At 55.6% G+C, this 24,443-nt stretch overlaps 2 protein-coding genes and 1 long non-coding RNA gene across 5 annotated transcripts in view; 2 read left to right on the top strand and 1 right to left on the bottom strand.

Annotated features, from left to right (window-relative positions):
- The window catches only part of EDC3 (enhancer of mRNA decapping 3), a 66,351-nt gene extending 52,927 nt beyond the window's left edge, over positions 1 to 13,424 (top strand). For both annotated transcript variants that reach the window (XM_029951908.1, XM_029951907.1), the window contains exons 5-7: positions 2,249 to 2,402; positions 4,826 to 5,043; positions 8,134 to 13,424. In XM_029951908.1, coding sequence (XP_029807768.1) covers positions 2,249 to 2,402; positions 4,826 to 5,043; positions 8,134 to 8,468 — 707 coding nt within the window. In that variant the 3' untranslated portion in view covers positions 8,469 to 13,424. The remainder of the gene's footprint in view (positions 1 to 2,248; positions 2,403 to 4,825; positions 5,044 to 8,133) is intronic.
- Positions 10,910 to 24,443, bottom strand: part of CLK3 (CDC like kinase 3) — a 14,576-nt gene continuing 1,042 nt past the window's right edge. The window contains exons 2-13 of the mRNA XM_029951909.1: positions 20,912 to 21,063; positions 20,070 to 20,286; positions 18,125 to 18,221; positions 17,780 to 17,846; positions 15,405 to 15,521; positions 14,613 to 14,779; positions 13,362 to 13,456; positions 13,144 to 13,273; positions 12,808 to 12,890; positions 12,368 to 12,447; positions 12,009 to 12,099; positions 10,910 to 11,404 (exon numbers count right to left, since the gene is read on the bottom strand). Coding sequence (XP_029807769.1) covers positions 11,228 to 11,404; positions 12,009 to 12,099; positions 12,368 to 12,447; positions 12,808 to 12,890; positions 13,144 to 13,273; positions 13,362 to 13,456; positions 14,613 to 14,779; positions 15,405 to 15,521; positions 17,780 to 17,846; positions 18,125 to 18,221; positions 20,070 to 20,286; positions 20,912 to 21,063 — 1,473 coding nt within the window. The 3' untranslated portion in view covers positions 10,910 to 11,227. The remainder of the gene's footprint in view (positions 11,405 to 12,008; positions 12,100 to 12,367; positions 12,448 to 12,807; positions 12,891 to 13,143; positions 13,274 to 13,361; positions 13,457 to 14,612; positions 14,780 to 15,404; positions 15,522 to 17,779; positions 17,847 to 18,124; positions 18,222 to 20,069; positions 20,287 to 20,911; positions 21,064 to 24,443) is intronic.
- Positions 21,238 to 24,443, top strand: part of LOC115301906 — a 7,675-nt gene continuing 4,469 nt past the window's right edge. The window contains exons 1-2 of one of the 2 annotated variants that reach the window (XR_003913349.1): positions 21,238 to 21,324; positions 23,729 to 24,175. This is a non-coding gene — a long non-coding RNA (uncharacterized LOC115301906). The remainder of the gene's footprint in view (positions 21,325 to 23,728; positions 24,176 to 24,443) is intronic. The other variant, XR_003913350.1, reaches the window with a different exon arrangement.

Raw genomic sequence — 24,443 nt, 5'->3', positions numbered from 1 at the left:
TCCCAGCTGTAGCGTTTAACCAGCCAGGGTGTGAGGTAGGCTCTCCTCTCCCGGTACTGTGAGTTCTGTGCTCGTAGGGGCTGAGGAAACAGCAGAAAATGCTCAGTCTGCCTCCAGAGAGCCCTCAGAATGGGAGAGGGGCTGCCTGTACACACAGCCCAGGACATGGATGACCCAGAAAGAAAGCTTGATTTGTAGGGTGGCAGGCTCAGGACTCGCTGACTTGATTTCAGATTCAACAGAAAGCACATAAATGGGTGAAGAAGTGCACAAGCTTGAAGGAAAGCCTCTCTTGCGTGACTCTGCAGGTAAGGAGGGTGTTTGGAGTAGGCAGGCGTATGACTCGTCTGACAGGTTAGGGTTGTTAGTGACCTGCCACTCCTCTAAGAATTCACTGGGCCTTTTCACACTGCTATCAGTGGTTCCTAATTAGTTTTGATAATATGTGCGTGTCTGGGGCAGGCCATAAAAATGACTGTTTTAATCAGCTGTTGACACGCAAGGTCAGGCTGCAGCCTTCCGAGAACTGACATTTCAGAGTGAGAGAGGAGACCACCTGTGTTCCTAATGGCACTGTTGGTGCCAAGGCAGGAGTGGGACTCAGGCAGGTGGAGGAGTTCGGTTAACCAACAGGATAGTGTTGATTTGGATGTGTAGACATCTTGTATTATCATCATTACATAAATTACTATTATTTCACCTTCCCTTGAGAGGATGTAGACCTTCGTGCTTTCTGTTCAGTCTTTGTGCTTGGGTTTCTGTTGTTCAAATGTATCACCACAGCCTTGTTCTATGTGGTTTTAAGAATCTGTTTAGCAGGTCTGGATCTCTGATCCAACTTCAAGAAATTATTCCTGAAATGATCAGTGAGGAAGACAAGTTTTTCTCTAGAGGGTTCTGGAACCAGAAGGATAATGATGAACTTCCTGACAACTCCTACCACAGAGTTAGGCCAGACCAGAAATAGCACTGGGATTGCATCATGTGTATGTTTGAGTACTTGATGAGAACCCACCTCTGTCAATAAATGTTGGCAAGACAAGTTGAAGAGGTCGGGGGCGGGGGGGCACAAAGAAGTTAAGGGTTTGTTTGAGGAGTTTATAGGCCAGTATAGGTGAAGACACAGGATCTAAAAAGGCATCTGGCCCAGCCAGACAAAACTAGTTACATGCAATCCTATGATAAATTGTCAGTTGGATCTGTGGCGGTCTGTCAGCCAGTAAGGCCAAAGTGGGACTCTTTGGCAAAAGTCTGCTCTCTTGGGGCCAGTCCAGTGGCTTCTAGTCTTTGTAAGGTGGCATTGCTTGTCAAGATGAGCTGCCCATTACAGATCACAGTTTTTTACTTTGTCATTTCTTTCCTGTCCTGGTTTTCCTGGGCCCTGAAACAGCACCTGGTTTGTTGGAACTGATGCATGTAATAAGACTCTTTCAAGTGCACCAGCTGCAGCAGACGTAGATAGTTTCCATGGTGTACTTCCAGTGACTGTGATTCTCCCTAATGTTTATTGAGCTTCTTTCTTTATGGCAAAATGTTCAAGATTCTTCTGAGTAGCTTGATTTCTATGTACTCTTTCCCTGAGGTAGAAGTATTAGGTTACACTCATCCCAAATGGGGAGAAAATGACAAATTATTTGAGGAAACAAGTTGCTCATTGCATTTCTTAACCAAAGAGGAAGGGCTGAATAGAAGAGAAAGAGGAGGAAGGGTAGGGAGCAGATGGCAGCAAGTCATTCAGCCTAGACAGTGAACAGCGGGGAGCAGAGTGGCAGGACGCTTTAGTCAGCATCTGTTCCACTTCTGGGGAAGGAAGAGGGAGGGGCCTGCTTGTGAGGACCAGCCCCCCTGCTCGGAATGGTGGTTCCCCCTCTTTGGGAATAGCACGTTCTCTTCTAATGTGGCCACCAGGTTACTGTTATATGCTCTGCCACCTTTTCTGGGTGGTAACAAAACCGACCTTGGTAGACTTGGCTTTTACGGCTAAAGCTAAATTGCTAAGAGAGCTGAAGCTTGCCGCTGCTCTTTGGTAACATGAACAAGTTGTTACTCCCTTCCCCGTCCACTGCTTGAGCCCTGGAGGGCTGCGTAGCACACCTCAGTCCCCCGTCAGGTGGATAGGCCAGGGGAGGGTGAGGGTCGCTCTTGGAGTCTTGGCTTTCACAGAATCCTGGATTGAGTATAGCCACTTGTGGATCTGGTTTCCTGTTATCACTTACCCTTTCTCTCCTCCCCTCCTTTTGAACTGCAGACTCGGGCCTGGTTGTCCCAAGTGTTTCCTATGAGCTGCATAAAAAGCTGTTGTCTGTGGCTGAGAAGCATGGGCTGACTCTGGAGCGGAGACTGGAGATGACAGGGGTGTGTGCCAGTCAGATGGCACTGACCCTACTCGGAGGACCCAACAGGTAAATAACTGCTTCCCGACTGGCAGGACTGAGTGTGGGGAGGTGCCACTCACCGAGGAGTTGGTCATTGTGGGTCCCTCTGTGAAGTCACTTTCCTGGATGCTGCGAGGGGTGTTTTGCCCCTCTTATCCCTTCCCCCGATGTCCTCCTCCTTCTCTCAGCAAGCTGCCCATTGACTCTTTCTCTGCCTGATAACAGTTGGTTCATGACACTCTTGCTGGCCCCCAGAGGCCTTCCTTCTACGAGCCTTCAGAGACCAGCCTTTGGCACTTGTCATTCACTGCACACAGGCTGGGATACAAATCAACTCCGAGTTCCATACCTGAGAACTTTGGGAACCCCCCTAGCAGCTGGGTGGGAGAGCTGGAGTTCGGTTTCTTCCTACCTGCGCTTGGGCCCATGTATCAAGAGCAGGTCTTAATTTTAATTGTGGTCATTTACTGAGATCATGGGCCAATCCTCATGCTAGGACTAGGGACACAAAGAAGAATGAAATACTGCTCCTGCTCTCTGGAAGGCTGGTGGGTGGTCCAGGAAGCCACAAGTTCTCCTGCAGGCTGGGCAAGCCAGTTGTCTTTCCTCAAGCAGCAGCATCTAAGCTGTGTCCTGCAGTGAAGGGGGAATTCACAGGGGCAACAGGAAGGGAGGCCAGTCCAGGTCTCGGGAGTCGTGTGTGCCAAGGGCAGAGGGAATTGAGAGCATGGGAGTAGCCGGGATCTAGAGAGTCACACTGCGTTGCTGGGAAGTAGGGCTTTGGACCAGCTGGGCAGTCGGGAGCTGCTGAAGGAACAGCAGTGTGGGGGCAGGAGGGGAATGTCCTCACCGGCCCACATTCTTCTCCAGTTGGCTTCTTGGGGCTGGTTGTCCTCGTGCCTGTGTTCTCTCGCATTGGAACTCAGAGGGCCACCTCCAGCTCCCTTGCAGCAGTTGCTAGTTTTCCTTTGAGAAGGATCACCACGGCCAGTAATCTTTGTCATGTATGTGGGGTACCACGTGGTCTATCACTGTGCTTTCACAACAGTTTGAATTTGAGCCTCATAACTTCACCTGGAAGGTAAATCGTAGTGTGGTGTTTGACAAGCTGAGGCTCACAGAGCTGGTGGACTTGCTACGTTGACACTGTTGGTACTTGGTGGGGCCAGGTCTTCCCTGCCAGACAGGGCTGGACTCTGCCCCCTGCCATTGTGTATGTGGTGCAGTGGCCTGCTTTGAGTCCTCTGACGGGGGTGCCTCTGTGAGAGGAAGAGTCCGTTTCAGGAACACACACGGATGAGTCAGATGCCACAGCTCAGCAGTGTCTTTCTGAAGGGAGAAGTACTCGTCATATTTCCTTCAGATGCAGACGTGGTGGGGGAAATGAAATGGTTTGGTGTCTGTGCAGAGTACATTGCTAAATTCCCTAGAATTTATTTGGAGGACAGGGGTTTCCTTTTTGACTTGAACAGCATCAGTCTTCTTCCTCCCTTTGGGGGTCTAGTAGGTGAAGGTCACTGCTAAGCAGGGACACTAGCCTGTTACTTGCTCTCCATCTCCACTTGCCTTCTGCCCTGGAGGCAGACCGCACTGGTTGTGGGTTGGGAACAGTTCCAGAGTTAATCCTCCAAGTCTCCTTACTGTGACTCGGCTTTGAATGGCAGGCGTGGGAAATGACTTCATCAGGAAGTGGGTATCCAAGGGAGCTGCCAGCCTCGGAGACCAGGAAGCCCTGAGTCTCCTCTGTGACCAGTGCTGTAATGTATCAGGCGCTGTTCTAAATGCTGTCTGTACCTCCATTGATCCACACGGCATTCTATGGAAGAGGTACTAGCTGTGCCTACACTGTTGCCTTATTAGCTTACTGGCAGCTCGGTAAAGAGAACTTTGGCACCTGATTGAGGACGATTTAGAACTACCCTGCTCGGTGCTTCCTGTCCTCCTAAGGGGTTGAGCTAGAGTAATCCTGGAAGACTTGAGCCTTAGGCTGGATCTCAAAGAAACGGGTCAGAATTTGACAAGGAAAAGCAGGAAGGAGCCCTACAGGTGCAGGACAGAGTGAGGCCAGCCTTGCTTCAGTGGGGCAGCATGTTGGGGAAGAAGAGTGAAGGAGGGTGTAGAGCATTTCTGCTAAGCAGGATTCGGACCTCACAGGTCACACAGAGCAGTTAAGTGATTTTGGTCAGAAAGCAGTGTCCTGGCAACAGCATTCTATGGAACAAGGTCCAGATGAACTGTCTAGTGAGAGGACCCAGCAGATGAAATGACACTGATGTGTGGGACAGTGCCAGTGCCACCCTGTAGACCTGGTATGCTGTGGATGTTGGCCCCCTCTGGGACCTGACACTGTCAAGAACTTGGCAACAGGTGCTGAGAGGTGCTTGTCCGGCTTAGGATATTAGGGATTGGCAGATCTGCAGCTGGTAATGCTTATTTACCTTCTGTTTCAGGTTGAATCCCAAAAATGTTCACCAGAGGCCTACCGTGGCCCTGCTGTGTGGCCCCCATGTGAAAGGGGCTCAGGGGATCAGCTGTGGAAGGCATCTAGCCAACCATGATGTCCAGGTCATCCTCTTCCTGCCCAACTTTGTGAAGATGCTGGAGTCCATCACCAATGAGCTGTCTCTCTTCAGCAAGACCCAAGGCCAACAAGTATCTAACCTCAAAGGTGAGCGTTTGCTAGGGCTGGGCTAATGCAAGCTGCCACCCTCCTCTTGGAGTTTGATGGTCTGGTGCTGCCACCCAATGGCGGCAGATGGAAAGTCTGCTCTGCCTGTAGGTTTTCATGTATAAAGGAAGTACCTTGGGTATTGACCTGCCTACTTCCCATCCCTTCACTGTCCTCCCCCTCACACTTCTTGTATGGAGAACAGGGGACCCATTTGTTCATTTTAAAAACATTTAAACATTTACAGAATAGGCACTATTCCTGACACTGAGGATGTGGCGGCAGAATTTTTTTTTTTAACCCATGCTTCTTTGACTTACATTCTGGTTAGGACCAAGAAATGAGTAACGTTTCTATTAGGTCAGATGGTGGTAAGTGTTACTTTGTGAAGTATACTTTGAGACAAGTATAGCAGGGAAGGGAGCTAGAAAGTGTTCGAGAGTTGGGTAGCGAGTAGCAGACTTAGACATATTAGGGTCAGGTTGTAAAGGACCTGCAGATCACTCTAAGGCTTTGAATGTTTACCCTGGGTGGAGAATCACTGAGGGATAAGTAGAAGGAAGATAGAATCCAGCTCAGGTCCCAAATGTTCATTCTGGCTGCTCTTTGGAAGTAGACTATGAAGAGAGGTGTTAAGAAGTTCCTATGATGTGCTGGAACACAGGCTGGCGGCCGAGACAGTGGTACTGGTAGAGGAGGTGAAGGCTGCTTTGGTTCTAAATCGGTTTTGAAGCTAGAGGCGGCAGATTGGGTATGTGCGATGTGACAGGGAGGGGTTGAGAACGACTCCGAGGTGGTTGGCCTGAGTCACCAGAAGGAAGGAAGATGGGAAGGTTTGTGGGAGGGGCCTTGGGCAGGAAGAGCTCAGGTGGAGGTGCTCAGTGCATGTGCAGGTGGAACTGCTCACTGACACAGATGGGCCTGCAGATGGGTGAGGGGTCGGCCTGGAGGGCCTAATGTGTAGGTGGGAATGAGCCCTGCTGAGCTTGGATAAGCTGTCTCCTAGGAAGAGAGAACAGGTAGGGAAGTTGTTAGACTGAGTTCTTTGTTTAGAAGTCAGGGAAGGGGCACCTGGGTGGCTCAGTGCAGTTAAGTGTCCCGACTTTGGCTCAAGTCATTATCTTGTGGTTCGCAAGTTTGAGCCCTGCATCAGGCTGACTGCTATCAGCATGAAACCCCCTTCAGATCTATACCCCCATCTCTCTCTGCCCCTCCCCCACTTTCTCTCTTCTCTCTCAAAAATAAATTTTTAAAAAGGCAGGGAGGAGGGGAGAGTTGAGAGACCAGTTTAGGAGACAGGGAAGGTGTGGTCATGGAAGGAGAAGGAAAACCAGGAGAGCTAGGCACCTAGAAGTTAAGTGAGAAGCGGGGGTGTGGTGTGGTCAGCTCCGCCAGCAAGCACCTCTAGGTTAGGCTCAGATGAAGTCTGGGAGTTGACCACTGGATCTAGCAGTGTGAAAGCTCCCGATGATCTTGACTAGAGCAGTTTCAAGTGGGGGTGGGGGGGTGGGGCAAAGTGATTGGAGAGGGTTTCAGTGTGAGCAGTGGGGGAGTGGAGAGAAGACATAGGAAGAAAGGGCTTTGACAGGGGTCAGATGGGAAGTTGGGGCCAGGCTCAGGGCCAGCACTTCAGTCTCCTCTCAGGCCAGATTCCTGGGTACATAGAAGTAAGACCGCACTCTTAATCTTGAGAGCCTAACAGCCCACAGGGACATTCCCCCCACCCCTCATCATGGTGGCCTATCGTAAGCAAAGAAGCCATGAGTCTGTAATTGAGAAACATCATTTCTTTAGGCTGAGAGCCAGGAAGGGGGCCTGCTGTGAGTTCCCCTCTTGAGATCCGTAACATGATGCTCTATTCCAGGCAGTTCTTCCCCTGGCTCCCCAGAAAGCCTGCGTTTTTCAGCTTTAGAAGCCAAGTCTGAGGATGCCGATCTTGTGTTTGGTCTGATTTCTCCTATTCTTAATTTATCATCTTAGGCTGGTCAAGGTTAACATACTTGTTTAGACATCTGTTCTTAGACTATCCCAGAGGCTTGATTTGAGCAGAGAAGCTTTTTTAAGGACATGGAGAAGTGATCGATTTTCTTCTCCATTCTTTTTTTTTTTTTTTTTTTAACGTATTTTTGAGAGAGAGAGAGAGAGAGAGAGAGAGACAGCGGGAGCAGGGGAGGATCAGAGAGAGAAGGAGTCACAGGATCGGAAGACAGGCCCCAGGCTCTGAGCGGTCAGCACAGAGCCCGACGCGGGGCTTGAACCCATGAACCGTGAGATCATGACCTAAGCTGAAGGTGGACGCTTAACCGATTGAGCCACCCAGGCGCACCCACCCCCCTCCATTCTTAAGATTGGGCTGGGGGCACCTGGATGGGGGCTCAGTCAGTTAAGCCTCTGGCTTCAGCTCAGGTCATGATCTCACGGTTCGTGGGTTTGAGCCCCACTGTCAGCTAGCTAAGAGCCTGGAGCCTGCTTTGGATTCTGTATCTCCCTCTCTCTCTAAACTCCCCTGCTCGTGCTGCCTCTCTCTGTCTCTCAAAAATAAATAAAAAACATTAAAAAAATTTAAAAAAATAAACATTAAAAGAAAATTAAAAAAAATAAGATTGGGTTGCAAGAACAGCCCATTTCCTATGGGGAGGTGGGGGGGCGCCGCAGTAAGGCCCGGCTGGCCCCTAAGGTGTGAGTAGGCTAGCTCAAGGCAGAATAAGTGTGTTCTAGCCTCCTTGTAGTTGTTGGGCCAGTCAGCAAATGGCAGTCAGACCGTTTCTGCTGGGCTCTGGGCAGGGCTCCCCCTTCCCAGAGCTTAGTCAGATGTGCGTTCCAGTGCACTGAAGTGGCCTGCACAGCTATCAGGACAGCGCTTCGGCCTGGGGGGCTCCATGAGGACAGTGGTCTGTCAGGCTGACATGCCCGTGGTCTCTGGTGCCCAGCCCAACCAGGCCTTGGAATTCCTGGGGCCCAGCCCAGCCTGTGGAGAGGCTTAAGAGTGGTGTCGGAACAAGACATCCTTGGGGCCATCTGGGTTCTAGTCTCTACCTGGGCTTCTCTCTGCTTAAAGCAGTTCCCAGATGGTGCTTTTTCCACCTGCAGATCTGCCCACTAGCCCCGTGGACCTGGTGATCAACTGCCTGGACTGCCCCGAGAATGCCTTCCTGCGGGACCAGCCCTGGTACAAGGCAGCTGTTGCCTGGGCCAATCGGAACCGGGCACCGGTGCTCAGCATAGACCCTCCTGTGCATGAAGGTGAACAGGGCATCGATGCCAAGTGGTCACTGGCTCTGGGCCTGCCTCTGCCACTAGGGGAGCGTGCGGGCCGTGTCTACTTATGCGACATCGGCCTCCCCCAGCAGGTGTTCCAGGAGGTGGGCATCAGCTACCACTCACCCTTCGGCTGCAAGTTTGTCATTCCACTGCACTCTGCCTAGAGGAGCTCTGGGCACTGCAGTCCCCTGCTGCTCTGGACACACTGAACTTGACAACGAACGCCTTAAGGATGTGAAGCTTCATGGACTTTGTTAAATTTTTTCGCTTTTGGATTTGTTACTTCTGTGAGAGAACAGATCATATTTAAAAATGACCTGTCACCTGCCCTTAGCCGGGGAAGGCTTTCCCACTAGGCGTGCGGGGTGGGCAGCAAGCAGAGTGGCTCTAGGCATCTCTACACTTGGTCCCCTTCGTGGCTGGGTGGGGCTTTGTTTACAGACTTAGGCAGCTCACAGACTGGGTTTCAGGTTTACTGTCACTGGGGCCTGGGCAAGCACCTTGCAGGGTGGGGTGGGTCCTGTTTGGTGGCCTGTACTTGCCAGAGCTTGTGGCTTCCTCTCCCCTGCCTCCCTCGCTGGGCAGCCCCCCTTCCTATCATGTCGAACTGGCAGTGCTGCAGCTGTCCGCTAGAGGGTGGACTTGCACTCTGCATTCGTTTTGAGGGCTTTGAGGCTGCCTTCCTGGAGCCCTGGCACAAGTTGATTTCGGGGCTTTTGACCCTTTCTCCTGAGCTGATGCAAGTTTTATGGTGGGATTTCTTTCAGGGGTTCTTCCTTTCTACTCCATCACTCCTAGAGGCAGGGGAGGGGGTGACATCAGGATAGTTTTACTGTATTGGGATTTTATACTGTTTTTCTGTTTTCAGCATAGGTAGTATAAGGTTATGTTATTGTAGAACCACAGTGCCCATCTTGCCAGCTGTGCCCCCCAGCCCCATACTCTCTTTAGCTGGGGTCCGAGCCTTTGCCTAGTCTGGGGCCAGAGCCCTCAGGGTGCAGCTTTACTGTTCAGTATTGGGGAGGTCCCTGGGGGAGCCTGGTGCTGAGCCAGAAGAGGCTCCCTGGTGCTTCTTAGGCCACCACTATCCCACCCCCCACCCCCTTGCCTGCATATGTCCCCCCACTTCCTTCTGCCTCCCACCACCACTCCTGTCCTTCCCTGAAGTGGTCCTCTGCAGCTGTCATCCCAGAGCAGGGTGCATGGCCCTCCCCTGTCTGGGCTCCACCCCAGCTCTTACAGTGTCGGGGCTTTGAACCCTTTATGGTTGTCCATTCAGTAGGCTTGGGGCCAGCCCCCTGTCTCAAAGATGCCAAAACGAGTCTAGTTCTAGCTGAGCTAGCTGGTAGGGCTCAGTCATAGGAACATACTGCTGCTCAGATCCTAAGGCAGTAAAGCCCTTGGACCTTCCCAGGCTTAGGCCTTGGAGTCTAAGGTTTCAGAACAGGAGCTTTGGCCTGAAGTCCCTGGCAAGGACCCTTGCCAAAAAAGCCGTTTTCAGGACTTCAGGCCTCCTTCTGTTCTCTGCCCACCCACTCTGGTTAGGTGGGGTGAGTGGGAGGGCTCACCAAGGATCATGGACACAGGGTAGGCCCTGGTACCTTGGGTTTCAGGCTACTTATCACTTTTCTTATAGGAGCATAGCCAGGAGCAGATGAGGCAGGGCAGAGGGCTGGTCCCTCCTTTCCTCCCATCTTCCCTCAAACGTTCAGTTGTCTCCAGCAGTGGGAGGAGACTATGAGCCTTGTTGTATCCTCCCTGAGCCTCTGCTCACTCTCAGGGCCTAGAAGCTCCTGAGATGGGGCCCTCTCTTTAGAGGCAGGGCCATGATCTGAGGAGCAGTGCTGGATTACAGGCATTGTATGTCGTAAACAACATTAAACAGATTTTGGGTGCCTGCCTGTTAATGCAGTTAGGCCCCCCATTGGGTACAGTGAAAGAATTCGAGGGACCCGGTGCAGTGCACTCTGCTCCACTAAGTTGCAGTGGCTCTGGAGGTGAGGGCCGTGTTAAGGGGCCACTGGGAGCTTATGCCCAAGCCTCTCCATCTTCTCCCTGCAGGTGGCTCTGGAGCCTCTTCCTGCCTTCAGCCTGGGCCCTCTCTAGTGGTATTAAAGATAAACATGATTCCTCTACCTTCAGTTCTTTTCAGAGGCCTCCTGCCCCCTTAGTGCCAGTCCCCAAGGGGCCCCAGTCAGGTGGTTGACTGTCACTCCTGCAGCTCTTGGGGAACTAAAAACCAGCACTTAAAATAAAGCTGAATAACGGAGTCCTGTGCTCTGTGGTAGATTGCTGTGTAGGCTGTGGTGAGGTGCCACCACTCCGGCCCTAGGAGCCCAGCTTGATCATCTCTCCCCTGACAGCCTTTGGTAAGCCAGTTGTCAGGCACATAGAGCCTCAAGTGCCAGCCAGGGACCGGGCTGGAAGGATAGTAACGCTAGGTGCAGTGCGTTACTTCCTCTCGGTTCCATGGGCTGAGGTGTCCTCCACCAGCACACACACCGCCCCCCCCAAGGTTCTTCTGGACCCAGAGGGACCCTCCCCACTACTGTCTTTTCACTGGCTAGCCCTTCCGTGTCCAGTTCACACTTCGCTCTCCACAAGCTGAACTGCTAAGAAAGACTTTATTAATCAGGTAAGGGAAGGAGAAGGCAAGGAGCCTGGAGACGGACACACCGGTACCAGGGGCTACAAACAGTAAGAAACACTTTATTATAACTTTACAACATATAAATAGCTTGGGTCAAATCTGTGCTTTCTGGCAGCTGGGCATCAAGTCTCCTCCCCTGCGGGCTCCTGCCTTCCTTCACATTGCACTGTTCGTTTGGTGGCTCTGGCCCTGGGGGCCCCGGCGGTGGCGGTTGGAGAAAAGGGGCCGGGTAGCCCAGTCCCGCTCTCCATCGCACATGGTGGCCTGCGGCTGTCATCTGCTTGGGTTGCGGCTGGTGTGGAAGGACCGTTCCTCAGGGGTCAGGCCGGCAAAGAAGGGGTGCAGCAGGGCCTCGGCCAGTGTGATGCGCTGGGCAGGGTCAAATTCTAACATCCTCCTCATCAGGTCAAACAGCTGCACGTGCTCCAAGGAGTCTTGGAGCATGTAACTCTGCTCGGGGACACAAGGTGCCTCAGTGTGACGGCAGGGTTGTGGGAGGCCTTGTTGCAGGGGCCAGAGGAGGCAGTGATGCCCCCTGGAGGACTACGACTCCCCTCCAGGACAGTGAGCAGCTCCTTTCCTTTCATGCCTGAGTAGAGCATTTGCTCAGAGCTTGTCAGGTTACTGGGTGTCTTGCTGGCTTAGGGCCTCTGCCCCCACATGGAAAGTCTGGACAGGTGGGTAGAAATCACCTCTACAGAATTTGCTTGTCCAAGCACCAAATGCAGTTGACAGTGGCTTCCTGGCCATGTCTACGCCTTCCCTCCCCCTCACCTCAGTCCTGCCTAGTTCTTCCCAAAACTCAGAGAGGAGAGGGACAGGAGGCAAGAAGGTGTCTCATATCTGGCTCTTCTGCTGTTCCCCAGTTACATCCATAGCCACCCTGTGGGGAAGGGGCAGGGCTGAGGGCCCCTCTGCGGTGGCCTTGGGCGCAGCCTCCCACATAGCCAGGGCGGGGAGGCAGCCTTTAGTGGACTGGCCCGTCTCCGCTGTGTCTGCCCAGTGCCTGGGGTCTCCTTGGCACAAGTTGAGCTGGGGGGAGCCAGAAACTGACCTTCAGAGGTTTGCAGTTCTCCTTCACATACCGGCCGTCAGAGCTGTTCTCATCCCAAACCAGGCCCCCCTTATAGAAGTATTTCTGCTTCCTGAAAGTGAGGGAAAGGCCAGGTGGTAGGGGTGGCTAGACCGTGGCAGTCTGGGGAGCGGCAGCAAAGCCAGGTAGGGTGGAGGGGGTCCTAGCTGGCCTGACCCAGTAGGGCAAGTGGTCTGTGGTCTCAAGAGTGTGTGTGCTACAGGGGAGGCCGCTGTGAGCCTGGAGGGACCAGGCTGTCCCGGAAAGACGGGCTCATGACCCAAAGTCAAGATCAGAAAGGCCCCAAAGGCTGGCCCCGAAGGCACCACTGGGCTCCTTACCTGGTACGGTGGATCATGTGCGAGGGGATGGGCCCCAGGATCTTCTCCATCATTACTAAATGTTCTCGGTTCTCATGAGTCTGTGGAACATCAGGGAAAGCACAAGCAGAGGTATGAGCCTTGGCCCCCTCAGAGAAAATAAAGGACAAAAAAGATGGGCAGGTGCCCTCCTTGCCCCAGAAGATACAAACCCATCAGCGGAATAGCAGCCCTGGCTTGTGACCTGGTGACAACCTGCCAGCCTACTCCATCAGGCTAAGGGTGGACTTGTCCCTCCTCCCCACACCTCTGCCCAGCACATGCCCGCCCTGGCCCATCCCTCTCCCTCGCTGCTCCTGTCCTGGCCCTCCATCCTGAGGCTGAGCACCAGACTCCCGGGGGGGGGGGGGGCAGGGGGGGGCGGCATGCAGGGCAGTGCAGGGACATGAGACAGGCCTCACCTGGAAGAGTGTGAAGCCCCGGTAGTACTCAAAAAGAATGCAGCCAATGCTCCAGACGTCACAGGGCTGTGCCCAGCCCAGCTCTGAAAGCCAAGGTGAGGAGAGACCATGAGAGTCAGCCCTGTCCTCCCAGCCTAGAGGTCAAAGGGCAGCGGCCACTCTGGTTGGCAGGACTCTTACCCAAACCTCAATAGGAGACCCTTCCTCAGTAAGGCCAAGTTGGCAACCACATGGTGACTCTAACACTGGTCCCTGGTGGCAGGCACAGGCACCGCCTCTGTCCCCTCCCCAACAACTGTCAACTTTATCAGGGTCAGGGGCTTTACAGTCACGCACCAAGGATCACCTCAGGTGGGCGATAGTGACGGGTAGCCACAATGGTCGTGTGATGCTCATGGTCAAAGGTGGCACTGCCAAAGTCGGCTACTCGGATGCTGGTGTTCTTCACTGACTTCTCCTCACAGCTCTGACAGGCAAGGGAGGCGAGCTAGGTCAGGAGTCTGTCCCATGAGTGACTCACCCCAGAGCACAGCCCTGTCCTCGCCCCACCCTACCTTGTGCTCATTGTAGAGTGTTTCAAACTCAGAATTCACAAACAAGATGTTCTCTGGCTTCAAGTCTGTGTGGGTCAGTTGGTTTTCATGTAGAACTGGGAAAGCGGGAGGAGGAAAGCAGAAACTTGAGAACCCCGCTTTCTCTGGTCCTCGGGCCAGCTCCCTCCTCCAAAGCCGGCCCACCAGGGCCTCACCCACCCCTGCCCTCAGCAGCAGGCCAGAGGAGACCAGACTTCATCCCCATTGGCTTCCCTCTCAAGAGTTCTCTGTGCCTGGGGCCTTGGAAAGCTCTGACACTCTACGAGAGGGGCAGGGGGGACTTTTCCCACTTAGAAACCCCCCCTTTCACCTCCTCCCTGGGGGCCTGGCCTCCTCAGCCTGTCTCTCACCAAAGCTGCAGCACCAGCCCTGGGCTGGGTCCCCCTCCCCAGTGCCAGCTACATTATCTGCAGGGCCTGGGGCAAGATGAAAACACAGATCCCTTTATTCAAAAGTTATTAAGAATGTCCAGATGGTGGCAATAGACACTGAATTAACCACGGGCCCACCCATGAAGCACAACCTAAGCCTGAGCAGACACCCACCACCTCCTCTAGCCCCTGCCCCACCAACAGGGGCACCCTGCCACCTCTTACATTCTGGTTCTGGGCCCTCCCCAGCACAGGGTCCTCTCTTCTCAGAGTGAGTTTCAGCACATGCCGGGCTCTGGGCCCTCTCTGAGCTGCTCACCTCGCTTAGAGTATTGATTCCTCCCCCCACCCCCCCATGTGCAACCCCACACAGCCTAGCTCTAGGCCTGTCTACAGCGCCAAAGGAGCCTGTCCTGTGCTGCCCACCACAAATCCTGCAGGGCTGAGCATGTGTACTGCCAGAGAGGCTCTTAAAGGTTGAGAAGTGGTGGCCAGACAGATGGTGTCCGTGTGGGCAGCACCTGGGGGTAGAGTCTGCCAGGGCAGTCTTTGACCTTTTCATCTCTGTAGGAAGGTGGGATGGTACTGGTAGCCAGACTGATTTTACAGCCGTTCTCCTTCCTTCCCAAGTGCCTGCCACACAGGTGGGTTCAGGAGGCCCCTGGAGCCTCTCCATCCTCCCTGTGGTTCCCACCTGAAGGCTTTGCAGCCAAAGGGACCCCGGTGTCTCTCGGGCCCCATAAAATGACGTGGCGGTGTGGACAGGGCTGCGTGAGAGCACTGGGTGAGCTCGCCGCAGGTATGTGGCCACCCCACACGCCCCGTGAGCGTGGACACTTACACCTAAGGGCGTGGCAGAGCTGGTAGGCCATGTGCCGGACGTGTGGTAGGGGGTAAGGCTGGAAGTTATTCTCTTTCAGGAACTCAAAGGTGTTCTTGCCCAGGAGCTCAAAGGCAATGCACATGTGACCATGGAAGTTGAACCAGTCAGACATCAAGACACACAGGCTAGAGAAGAACAATAGGTGGGGCTCAGGGTCCGCTGGGGGGTGTGGGGGGGTGCTGGTGCCCCATCGCTCCCTCAGATGAAGCCAGTCACCCACTCCAGGACACATCTCCCCGACAGATGTCCCCCAGATCAGTTCAGGGCAAGGACTAAAGTTCCTGTTGCTGCAGGGGGGACTCAGGTCCAAGGTGTCCTGCCTTCTCTATTGTGACATGGGCACAGTCACGCTGCTTTTTCTAGCCCCCTTAACTGGGCTTCCCAGGGCTGCGGGGCTCAGCACAGGGCTCTCAGGAGGGGAACCACTTAGTCTGCATGTGTGGAGGTGGCTCTCTGTCAAGAGCTCTCTATGCCACAGCCCCAACAGCTTCAGGCGTGTGTCTTGTCTAACACCTGCCATGACCCCCAAGGACCCTGTCCACAGAAGCAGGCCCAGGAAGCCTGCCAGGGAACGCAGAAGTGTCTGCAGGTGGAGGCAGGACCGAAATCCAAAGGCCCCTTCAGCGCTGGGAGGGGGAGAAGGCCCAGTGCCAGAGGACACGGCTCCACCCCCAGGGGTCTAGGCGGCTGGGGCTGGCGTGGACACTGTCCCCACTGAAGGCTTCCCTCCCGCTCCCTGCCGACACTCACAACTTATTCTCTTTGTCCTTCTCCTTGATCTTTTTGAGAACGTTGATTTCTAGCCGGGCAGCCTCCCGGTACTTGCCCACGTTGCGGATGATCTTCAGGGCGACCTGAGACTTCCCTCTGGGGCCAGGGAAGGGAGCGGAGGTGCTCATGAGAAGTGCCCGGCCCTTCCCCCCAGCCCCCCCCACCCCAGTGTGGCACCGCTTGGCAAATACCATTCAGGACTCCAGGAACAGGGCCTGTTCTGAAGACAGCGGTCACTGGACAGCCCTGCCCCCAGAAGACACCAAACCTCTACTCTCCCAGCAGCATGCTCCCCTGGCATCTGTGCCATCCTAGGCTTATCTCATGTCAGCCAATGCCAGCTGCCAGAGGACAGTGGGCAGAGGAAAAGAGGCCTAGCCCACTGACCAGCTCCGGCTCACTGAGTGACCCAACCTGTAGGCCGGTCAGCCCTGACCCTGGCCAGGCCATCCTACCCAGAACCTTCTTGCAGCACCTCTTGACCTTTCCTAATAAGCACATCTCCAAACAGCTCCCCCTGGGGTGGGGGTTCTAGGGTGGAACAAAGCCTTGGCAAGACAGTTAAGGGTGCCAGCAGTAGGATGCCCCAGGATCGCTGCCTTTACCACTCTCCCTGCAGCTCCCTACCAGCCTACCAACCAGCCACAACAGTTCGCAGAGACCACCACTGAGTGCCAGCAACCCTCTTTGGTGCCCAGTGAAGATTTTAACAATTACTGCTCTGCGCTTCCCAGCCCCCAGCCCCACCCTGTAGGCCATCTGCCGGAGGCCTGCTGAGACTCAGTGGCCGGGCCCAACAGCTATTAGGAAGGGACAGCCAGACTTCAGAGGCCTGGTGGGGGACTGGGGTGACACGGCCCTGGCCCACAAGGACGTGACCCCCTGAGGCCTCTGGGAGGCTGGCCATGGTGTCTAAGGAGAGTCTCCCAGGCCCCAGGGCAGAGGCATCTCCTGGAGAACACCCTGTTTTTCTCTCCATATCCCACTGTCCCACATTTTCAGGGCAGGGAAGGCCCTCAGAGGAAAGGCCACCCCACTTCCGGGCTCCTCAGTGGCATTCTCGTCTTCAACACAGGGAACACCTCACCTCCACAGGCAGCCAGCATCAGAGCTGGAGGGCTCTGAGGATAAGGCCCTTCCCTTCACTGAGCTGCATCTTATCTCACAACAGCCTCACTGGCCAAGTCCCTTTGGAGCCCCTGAAAGTCCCTTGAGCCTTATGCCTGCCCATGAGGGACTTGGCTCAGTTTCCCACTAGCTGCTTACAGAGCCACAGCCCAGAAAGCCCAGCTGCCCCCACGCACCACAGGTCTCTCTGGTCGGTGCAGTCTACACCTCCGTAGGCCCACTGGTCCCAGCCCTGACCTTCTGGGCCCCACTGGGTGCAAGGGGTGTTTAAATAGGAACTGGGGTCCAGGGAGGTATCCCTTGGTCACTGTCACCACCTTTCTGGGAATGAAAGGGCTAGCTGGACAGCTGGGTCTAACCATCCTTTCTGAGCACCCCGTATGGTGGTTCTCCGTGCCAGCACTCAACAACTGGGGGTACGGGTAAACCCTGAGTGCATCTCTTCACCTCTAACACAGTAGAAGGAAGGGTTGTGACAGGTGGCACGTGGCTCCAGTGAGACAGCATGACAAGAGCGCACTATAGCTAAAGCCCCGAACCAATGGGAGTGCCGTCAAGGGAAGGAGGCAGTGGGCTCCAGGGAGGTGGCCTCCCAGCCTAAGGCAAGAGTTCTGGTCCTGAGGGACGACTGGAGGACAAATGTGTTTCCCTGTTCAGCCTCGAAGGCAGCAAGGTTGCCCAGAAGCACCCCCCACACACGGGGGTACCCACATTCTACCTGAACATGCTCAGGGACCCACGATCAACCCCAGCTACCTCAGAGGAGGCAACGGCCTGCAACGTGAGAGCCCAGGTCTCGGTTCTCTCAGCTGGGAGGGGCACAGCCTCTCAGGCAGCCCTCCAGGGGCAGGGGGGCGCATGCTTGGTCTGGGCGCAGCACTACTCTCACCTCCCTGCCAGGCCCAAGCCCTAAAGAGAGCGCAGGAAGCTGATTCAGACCACGTGAGGGCCAGGGGGCCTTGGTCCTGCTCCAACACCCACCACCATGGCCCAAGGGACACGGGGCAATGAAGGCAGCCCCACTCACTAGTCAGCACTGCCCGGGCAGGGATGCATGTGCCTCTGGCACCCCAGGAATCTCTCCCCATTTCAGGGGATCAGCTGAACCCCAACATGTGCCAGCCGGCACCCTTCCACACCCGCCAGCCTTCGAAAAGCAAAAAGATAAATGGACTGCTGCCACCCTCAGGAAGCCCAGGCCAGCTCCTCCCAGGAGGATGGCTCACCTGGCATGGTCCAGGCACTCCACCACCTTGCCAAAGGTGCCTTCGCCCAGGTTCCCCACGATCTCATCTAGGAGAGAAAAGACGCAGGGCGTGAGGGTCTGGAGGGCAGAGGGTCGGCAGCTCCTGCAAGTTCACAGCATTCAAATTCTCAAAAACAAAAAAGGTTTCTCTCTCACTGCTACACTGTTAAAAACGGAAGTTGCTAGCGTCTGTGTCATTCAGGCAATTTACTGGTGGCCCCGCTAAGGCGCCACGCGCAATAGAGGCCCCTCCAGGCAGGAGAGGTCTCGTCTAACAAGGGGAATAGAAAGTAGAGAGGTAAAGTTTTACGAAAGGTGGCTGTACATCGCTCTTGGAGCCAATCGCCGATCCGGCACACCAGGTGGCCCTCCTTGTCATCTTCCACACTCCGGCTGCTGCGCTTACTGCTCTGTTGGCTTCTCTGCATGCACCGCCCCCCGAAACGCCATCCGACCAATCGCATGGTAGGCGGTTCCGATTGACAGATTGAGGTGTCAGTCAAAGGCAGAGGTGGAGACGGTGAGGAGCCGGTGGGTTGGTTGGTTGGATTTTCCAGATCCCAGCATTTCATAAGGCACACAGCATATATAACGATAGGGATATTGCAAGGGACACGTCAAGACACAAACTGACTTCAAAAACAGAAAAGTAAAAACAGCTACAGGTATGTAAAGAAAACTCGGACATTATCTAAGAGAAGGGCGCCGAAAACGCTCGGAAAGACGACCAGCCTCTGCTGCTGAGGGGCTGGGCCACGCAGAGAGCCACAGCCCTGATTCCCTTCTCCTCTGAGTGTCCCCCTCCCTGGCCCTCCCGTGATGGCTCCAGCCAAGGCAAAGACGCAGCAAGAACGGCGCAAGAAGGTGGCTGGGTCAGCCCAGGTCCGATCGTCTGGAATGGTCAGGGGCCACCCTGGCGGCAGCTGCAAAACACCCAGCCCGTCCCTGCCTGCCTCTGCTCTGCCCTGCACGTGCCTGACAGCTGCCACTCAGAGCCAAGCTGCTACCTGCCCCCAGATGGCATCTATGGCCAGACTTCACATCGCCACCAGAAACGGCCTTCCGTCAGCAGTTCTTGTGCCACCAGCCTCGAGCAGGGAAGGAGCCTGGAATCCTCTGGGCCAGTCGGCCACCTACCACCATGGCCCACACGGGCCCCAAGCCAGCTCCTGCCCTGGCACCCGTGATACTCACAGGCCAGGCCATCCTGAGCCTCATGACGACAGAGGGCACCAAAAAGAGACGCAGCAGAGACACAGACCCGCGCCGCCGTCTGCAGCAGCATGTGGCAGGGTGCAGGGAGGCCACCAGGCCACGCTGGGCACCCACAGTCAACCCTCAAATCCGTGGCCACTCAAGGAAGTCACAGGAAAGCTTCGCGGAGAAGATGCCCGGCTCCCTGTCCTCCGCCTCTACTCCTCAGGGGCCTCAGCCGGCGGGGGTGGGGGAAGAGGGACCGGGAGGAGAAGAGAAGACGGCACATAACCTGAGAGACACACGAGTGGCCTGCCTTCCAGGAGCCCGAGTGCAGCAGGGGCTCAGGGTCTTGGCAGGGAGCTATGCAACCTCCACGCTAAGAACACTGCCAGGCCCTGCTCTTGGCCTGCAGCCTGCGAGCGGACAAGGCCTGGGGCCGCAGGCCCTTCTGCCGTTTCCTCATGTGCGCGATCACACAGGCAGCTGGTCCCCCTCGTCCAGTCTGCCTCTCACAGGAAGAGGCTAGGCTGAAGGGGGCCTGGCTGGAGGTCAGAGGGGTTGCTCCGAGTCTGAGCTGACTGACAGGCAGACCTCCCCTACCCACGGGCACTCCAGCCTCCAGGGGAGGGGTGTGGAGATGAGACCACATGGGTGGGTACCGTCCACAGCAGTAAGAACACGTGGCTGTGCATGCAGTCAGGGTCTGGGTGGGAAGGACCAGGCCATACAGCTCCAGACCACATACCAGCAACCCTATCAGGTTCCCTGTGTGTCCCTGGCCACTCATACCATGTGGCCTGTGCCTGGAGCCATGCGGAGACATAGACAGGCCGGGGGCCAGCCAGCGCCGGAACAGAGCCCCTATCGCTGCCAATACCAATGGGCCAGAAGACAGAGGCGCAGGGCCTGCTGCTCAGCCCTGCACCTGGACCAGACGACACACACACACACACACACACAAATATGCATGTGCACGGGGCTGGCAGTACTCACCCACACCAGCCAGCCTGAGAGAAGGCTAGAAAGAGATGAGGCCTTTGAGCCCCAGCCGGCACACTCTGGCCACCACTCACCGAGGAGGCGCTGCTACAAGACCTGGTGCGGCGTTTGTGGCAGTGGTGGGCGTGCTTGCGGGTCCGGTACGGCTCCCTCTCCCTAGACCGCCGGCGATGATGGGAACGGGAAGATCCATAGCAGTCCTCTCCAAACGATGGGCTCCGCTCTTCACACCGGTACGTGTCGCTGTCACGGCGCTCCCGGTATCTCCTCTGGTAGGGCAGGCGGTCATGGCTGCCAGGGGACAGGGGAGGATGGGTGGGGAGGAATGAGGACACTAGTAAGATGGGGACCTTCCTCCCACCAGCCAAGTTTCAGCTTCCAGGCAGAAGGCTTGTGGGAAGACCCCTGCAGAGAGCTCACAAGGGCAGCCCATTAGAGCTGAGGGGTGGGGAGAGAGAGGTCAAGTCCAGCCTCCAGAACCTTGGCTGCTGGCGGCAACTCTCCAGCACAGGTGGCAGAACACCGGGCCAGGGGAGCAGGGTGAAGGGCTTTGGGAGGTCCCAGTGCCCCAGAATTCCCTGTGGCCACTAAGACAGGGCCAGGGACCAACCTCCGGCAAGGACAGAGGCTATGTTCCTAATCCCCATCGAGGAAGGCTCAGCAGGGAAGATGCTGGCCTAGAACATGGGGGATCGTGTCTGGAGAAAAAAGACTCAAGGACAAAGAAAGGCCCCCTGCACAGATGGCAGTGAATACAGAGACCCAGAAAGGCAGGAGATGAGGGGAGGTCGGGGCAAAGAGCGAGGTGCCATGGGGCAGAGGCAGCAGGCAGCTGACGGAGCCCAGCGCCTCCAGGTCGTCTCCCTGGCCCCCCGTTAGAGAAGGAGCCCTTTCTTCCCACCTAATGCCCTGTCACCTTCTGGACCGAGATCTCCGGGGTGGAGGCTCCCTTCGAGACGGATACCGCAGTCTCCCTTCATGCTCCCGACTGTAAGACCTCCTCCTCTTCCATCGGTAGCTCAGGTACGGGTCTGGCTCAGGGGAGCGGTATCGCTTACAGTGATGCATCTAGGCCACGAGGAACAGAGACCCCTGCTAAAGGCACAGCCGGCCACCTCAGGCCACCCGCCTGCAGACAGTCTAGGTGCTCCTGAAGAGGCCCATTGTTCTGTTTGAGGGCAGCCCCTCCCGGGGGTTTATGAAGTGAGGAAGAACTCTGAGGTCACACTGGTCAAACAGCAGACAATGGGCAACACCCTTCTCTGCCAGTGAACAAACAGCCGCCTCCCAACTTGGCAGTGGCAGTGGCCTGGGCACTCAGGGCGCCAGGTGAGCCGGCACAGGTGCTGGGGGGTGGGGGTGGGAGGTGATGGGGAGCACCATCACAGGAGACCAAGGCCAAGGAGGAAGAAGAACCTCCTGGGTTCAGTTCCCTCCTCTCTGTGGGGTTGTATGAAGCGACCAATCTGTCAAGGCAGAGGCCAGGGTCAAAGGTTTGTTGGCAGGAAGACAACACACAGGAGCAAAGGGTGAAAGCCCTCAAGTTTGAGGCAGCGTTGCCTGGCTGAAACCCTGAACTGGACCTTGCTCAAGGGAGCAAAGGCCACACACCAGGGTGAGGAGCCATGGGCAGAGACGAGAAGGCCAGCCCTTGGAGAAGGGGGTGTGCAGGGGCTCTCCAACATGCCCCAGCCCACCTGAGGGTCTGGCCAGGCAGCATGGAGGTCTGTCCAGCCCCCGCTGCTGCTCCACACTCTGTCTCAGCACCAGGAAACCAATGCCAGCATCCTCAGGGCATCCAAGTTTCTTGCCCGAGGCCCTTCAGATCACCTGTGGTGCCATGCCAGGCAGTGCCTCCCCTCTAACTACCGCTACTGCCCCCTCCCAGATCCCCTGTTCCAGACCCTTCTCTTGTGCTCATCTCAGGAGTAGCTGGAGGGCTGCGTGTCTGGCAAGCCTGTGAGCTTCTAACAGCAGGTCAAAAGGGCCCCACCTCGCTATCCCTGCTCAGTAGGGACTTAACTCCACCACAGGAAACTGCCAGGCTGGATCAGACACCAGCTGAGGAAGAAGGCTGTGAGGCCAGCTCCCTGTTCCGCCCACACCCAAAACCCCAACGCCGGTGCCATCGGAAAGCTGAGCCAGAGACCGTGGCCAGGCTTCCTCCCAACCCATTACTCGGCCTTCACCAACCTCCAGTGGTGGTCAGTCTTGGGCTTGCCTGACTGAGCACCTTTGGACAAACCCGCTGCGGCTGCCCCATGCCCTGAGAAGGGTCTGTCAGGAGAGCATAATGCAACCGCTCCCCTTGGATGAGCAGGGTGGCAAGGTGTACCTGACTAAAGTCCTGGGAGCGTCTCCCTGATCCTGAGAGAGTCCCTGCCTTCCATCTCCCCACCAGCAGGTTTCTTCCCCTTTCTACCTGACAGCCCAGGGTGCAGCAACTCTCGGTGGTAAATACTATGTAAAATTACCAACAGCTCCCCCGGGGCTTAAACTGCTGTTCTGTTTTGATCAGCTGACCAATGTGTCACTGTCTTCCTGCAATTACCCTGGGTCAGGTGCCCAAGTTGTGGAACGAAGGCAGCATCTCACACCTCATTTACTGACAGGGAAGATGCTCCAGTGGCCAGGCAGAGGTCTGCTCATCCCTGCTGGGCAGACAAAACGCCAGAGCCAGGGAACATGGTTCGGTCCACACCAAAGACTCCCTCCTGAGACCCTGAGGACTCTTAGGTCCCCACATGTTCATGTTCATGGACTGAGCACAGATTCAGAATCAGACAGATGTCACTCTCAATCCCAACACTGCCACTTCTAGCTGTGTGCCTTTAGGCAGGTTAATAAACCACTCTGACCTTCAACTTCCTTTTGCAACAAGGGGATAGTAATTTCTTATAGAGCTCTGAGAGGATTAAATTATGCCCCTTCTTTAACATGCCTAGCACATGCCTTCAGGTCAAATGGTTTACTGAAGTCAACTTTTTCCTTAAAAAAGTTCAAGGTTACACCTCTGGGTCTAAGTTAAATGCCTTAGGGCATAAAGGATTTTTTTCCCCCTAAGACTCTTCCAAGGGGAGAGAGAAAACCCTGTGTAGAAAACCCTGAACTAAATCCCTGTGCTACCACTTCCTGCCCTTGTGACCTTACACAAGTCACTCTAGGCCTTGGTTACCATACCTGAAAATTAGAGGTAACACCTCCCAGCCAACTTGGCAAAGGAGGTGACAGGTATGAGAGTTATGAGGTACCACATAAAGTAATCATAGGAAAGATAACCTCTCCTTTAGCACATTCTAAGCAGATGAAATATTGGGACTACCAGCTATCCCTCATTATCTTCCTAGCCAGGGCTCTAGGTCCCATTTCTCATCAAGTACCTCTGATTCTCTGAGACCCCAGCATACAGTTATTTAAAGAGCTAGGGGTCACAATTATGTCCAGGAAGGCTCTACTCTTTAAACAAAGAAAGAAAGAGATAACATAAAGGAAACCAGGCCAAGGATGCCAGCTCTTCTTTAAGCATAGGCCTAGTTGGCTTCTCATTTGCTGTTCCTGGCCGGAGAACTGGGTTGACAAGAAGAGCAGCCAGCCAGGTCAGCGTCTGCCCTCCCGGTCCCAGCCACTCCAGCGCCCCATGGTTATTTTTGGCTGACGCTGCCCCACCACTGCAACCTCAAACCTGCCACCTTACAAGCCGCCACCACCGGGTGAAACGCTCCTCCTTTTCAAGGGCATGGAGGAGGGAAGCTGGAAGATCGCCAACTCCGCCTCGACGGGGGCCTGACTCAGGCAACTCCCACCCCAGCTCCACACCAGGGCACCCGCACCCGGAACTAAAGCACACAGGGACTCCCGGACCGGGGAGCACCCCGGGCATTTGTACTGTCAACTTGGCCCGGCCCCTTCCCCGGGCTGGAGCGGCTCCATCATCACAACAAAACGCCTTGGAGGCCTGCGGCTTTCGCTCGCGTCCCTTCCAGACGCGCCCTGGGTCTAAGAGACCTGAGCCCCTTCCCCCATAACCGCCGCCAGTGGAAGCCAGGGGAGACTTCGGGGACAGGCGGATCGCCAGCCTGAGCCAGAATCAAACTCCAGGCCGCGCGGGGAGAGGGAGTCTGCAGACCCAGCCTCGAGCTAAGGGTACGGGAGGAGTCTGAAGGCCCCTCCAGGCTCCCAGGTAGGACCCCGACTCCATTCCGCGGGAGGTGCAGGGCCGAAACTGGATCCCTCCAGGGGCCTCAGAAGCCACTCAAAATCCGACACCGCGGGATCCGGAGGTTGGGGTCTGTGGTGACCGTCCCTCCGGGGGAGAAGCGGAGGGTCAGGGGTGAGAGGTCGGGGCCGCAGCCAGAGGTGGGCCGAGCCGGGGAGGAGAAAGAAAGAGAATAGGTCGAGACCAAACCGGGAGCTCGGGGACCCGCACCCTGCACGCCCGCTTCACCAAC

This window comes from Suricata suricatta, chromosome 9 (assembly GCF_006229205.1).
Source record: "Suricata suricatta isolate VVHF042 chromosome 9, meerkat_22Aug2017_6uvM2_HiC, whole genome shotgun sequence".
NCBI classification, from domain to species: Eukaryota; Metazoa; Chordata; class Mammalia; order Carnivora; family Herpestidae; genus Suricata; species Suricata suricatta.
Note: the sequence above shows the minus strand (reverse complement) of the source record. Positions and strands in the feature narration are given on the sequence as shown.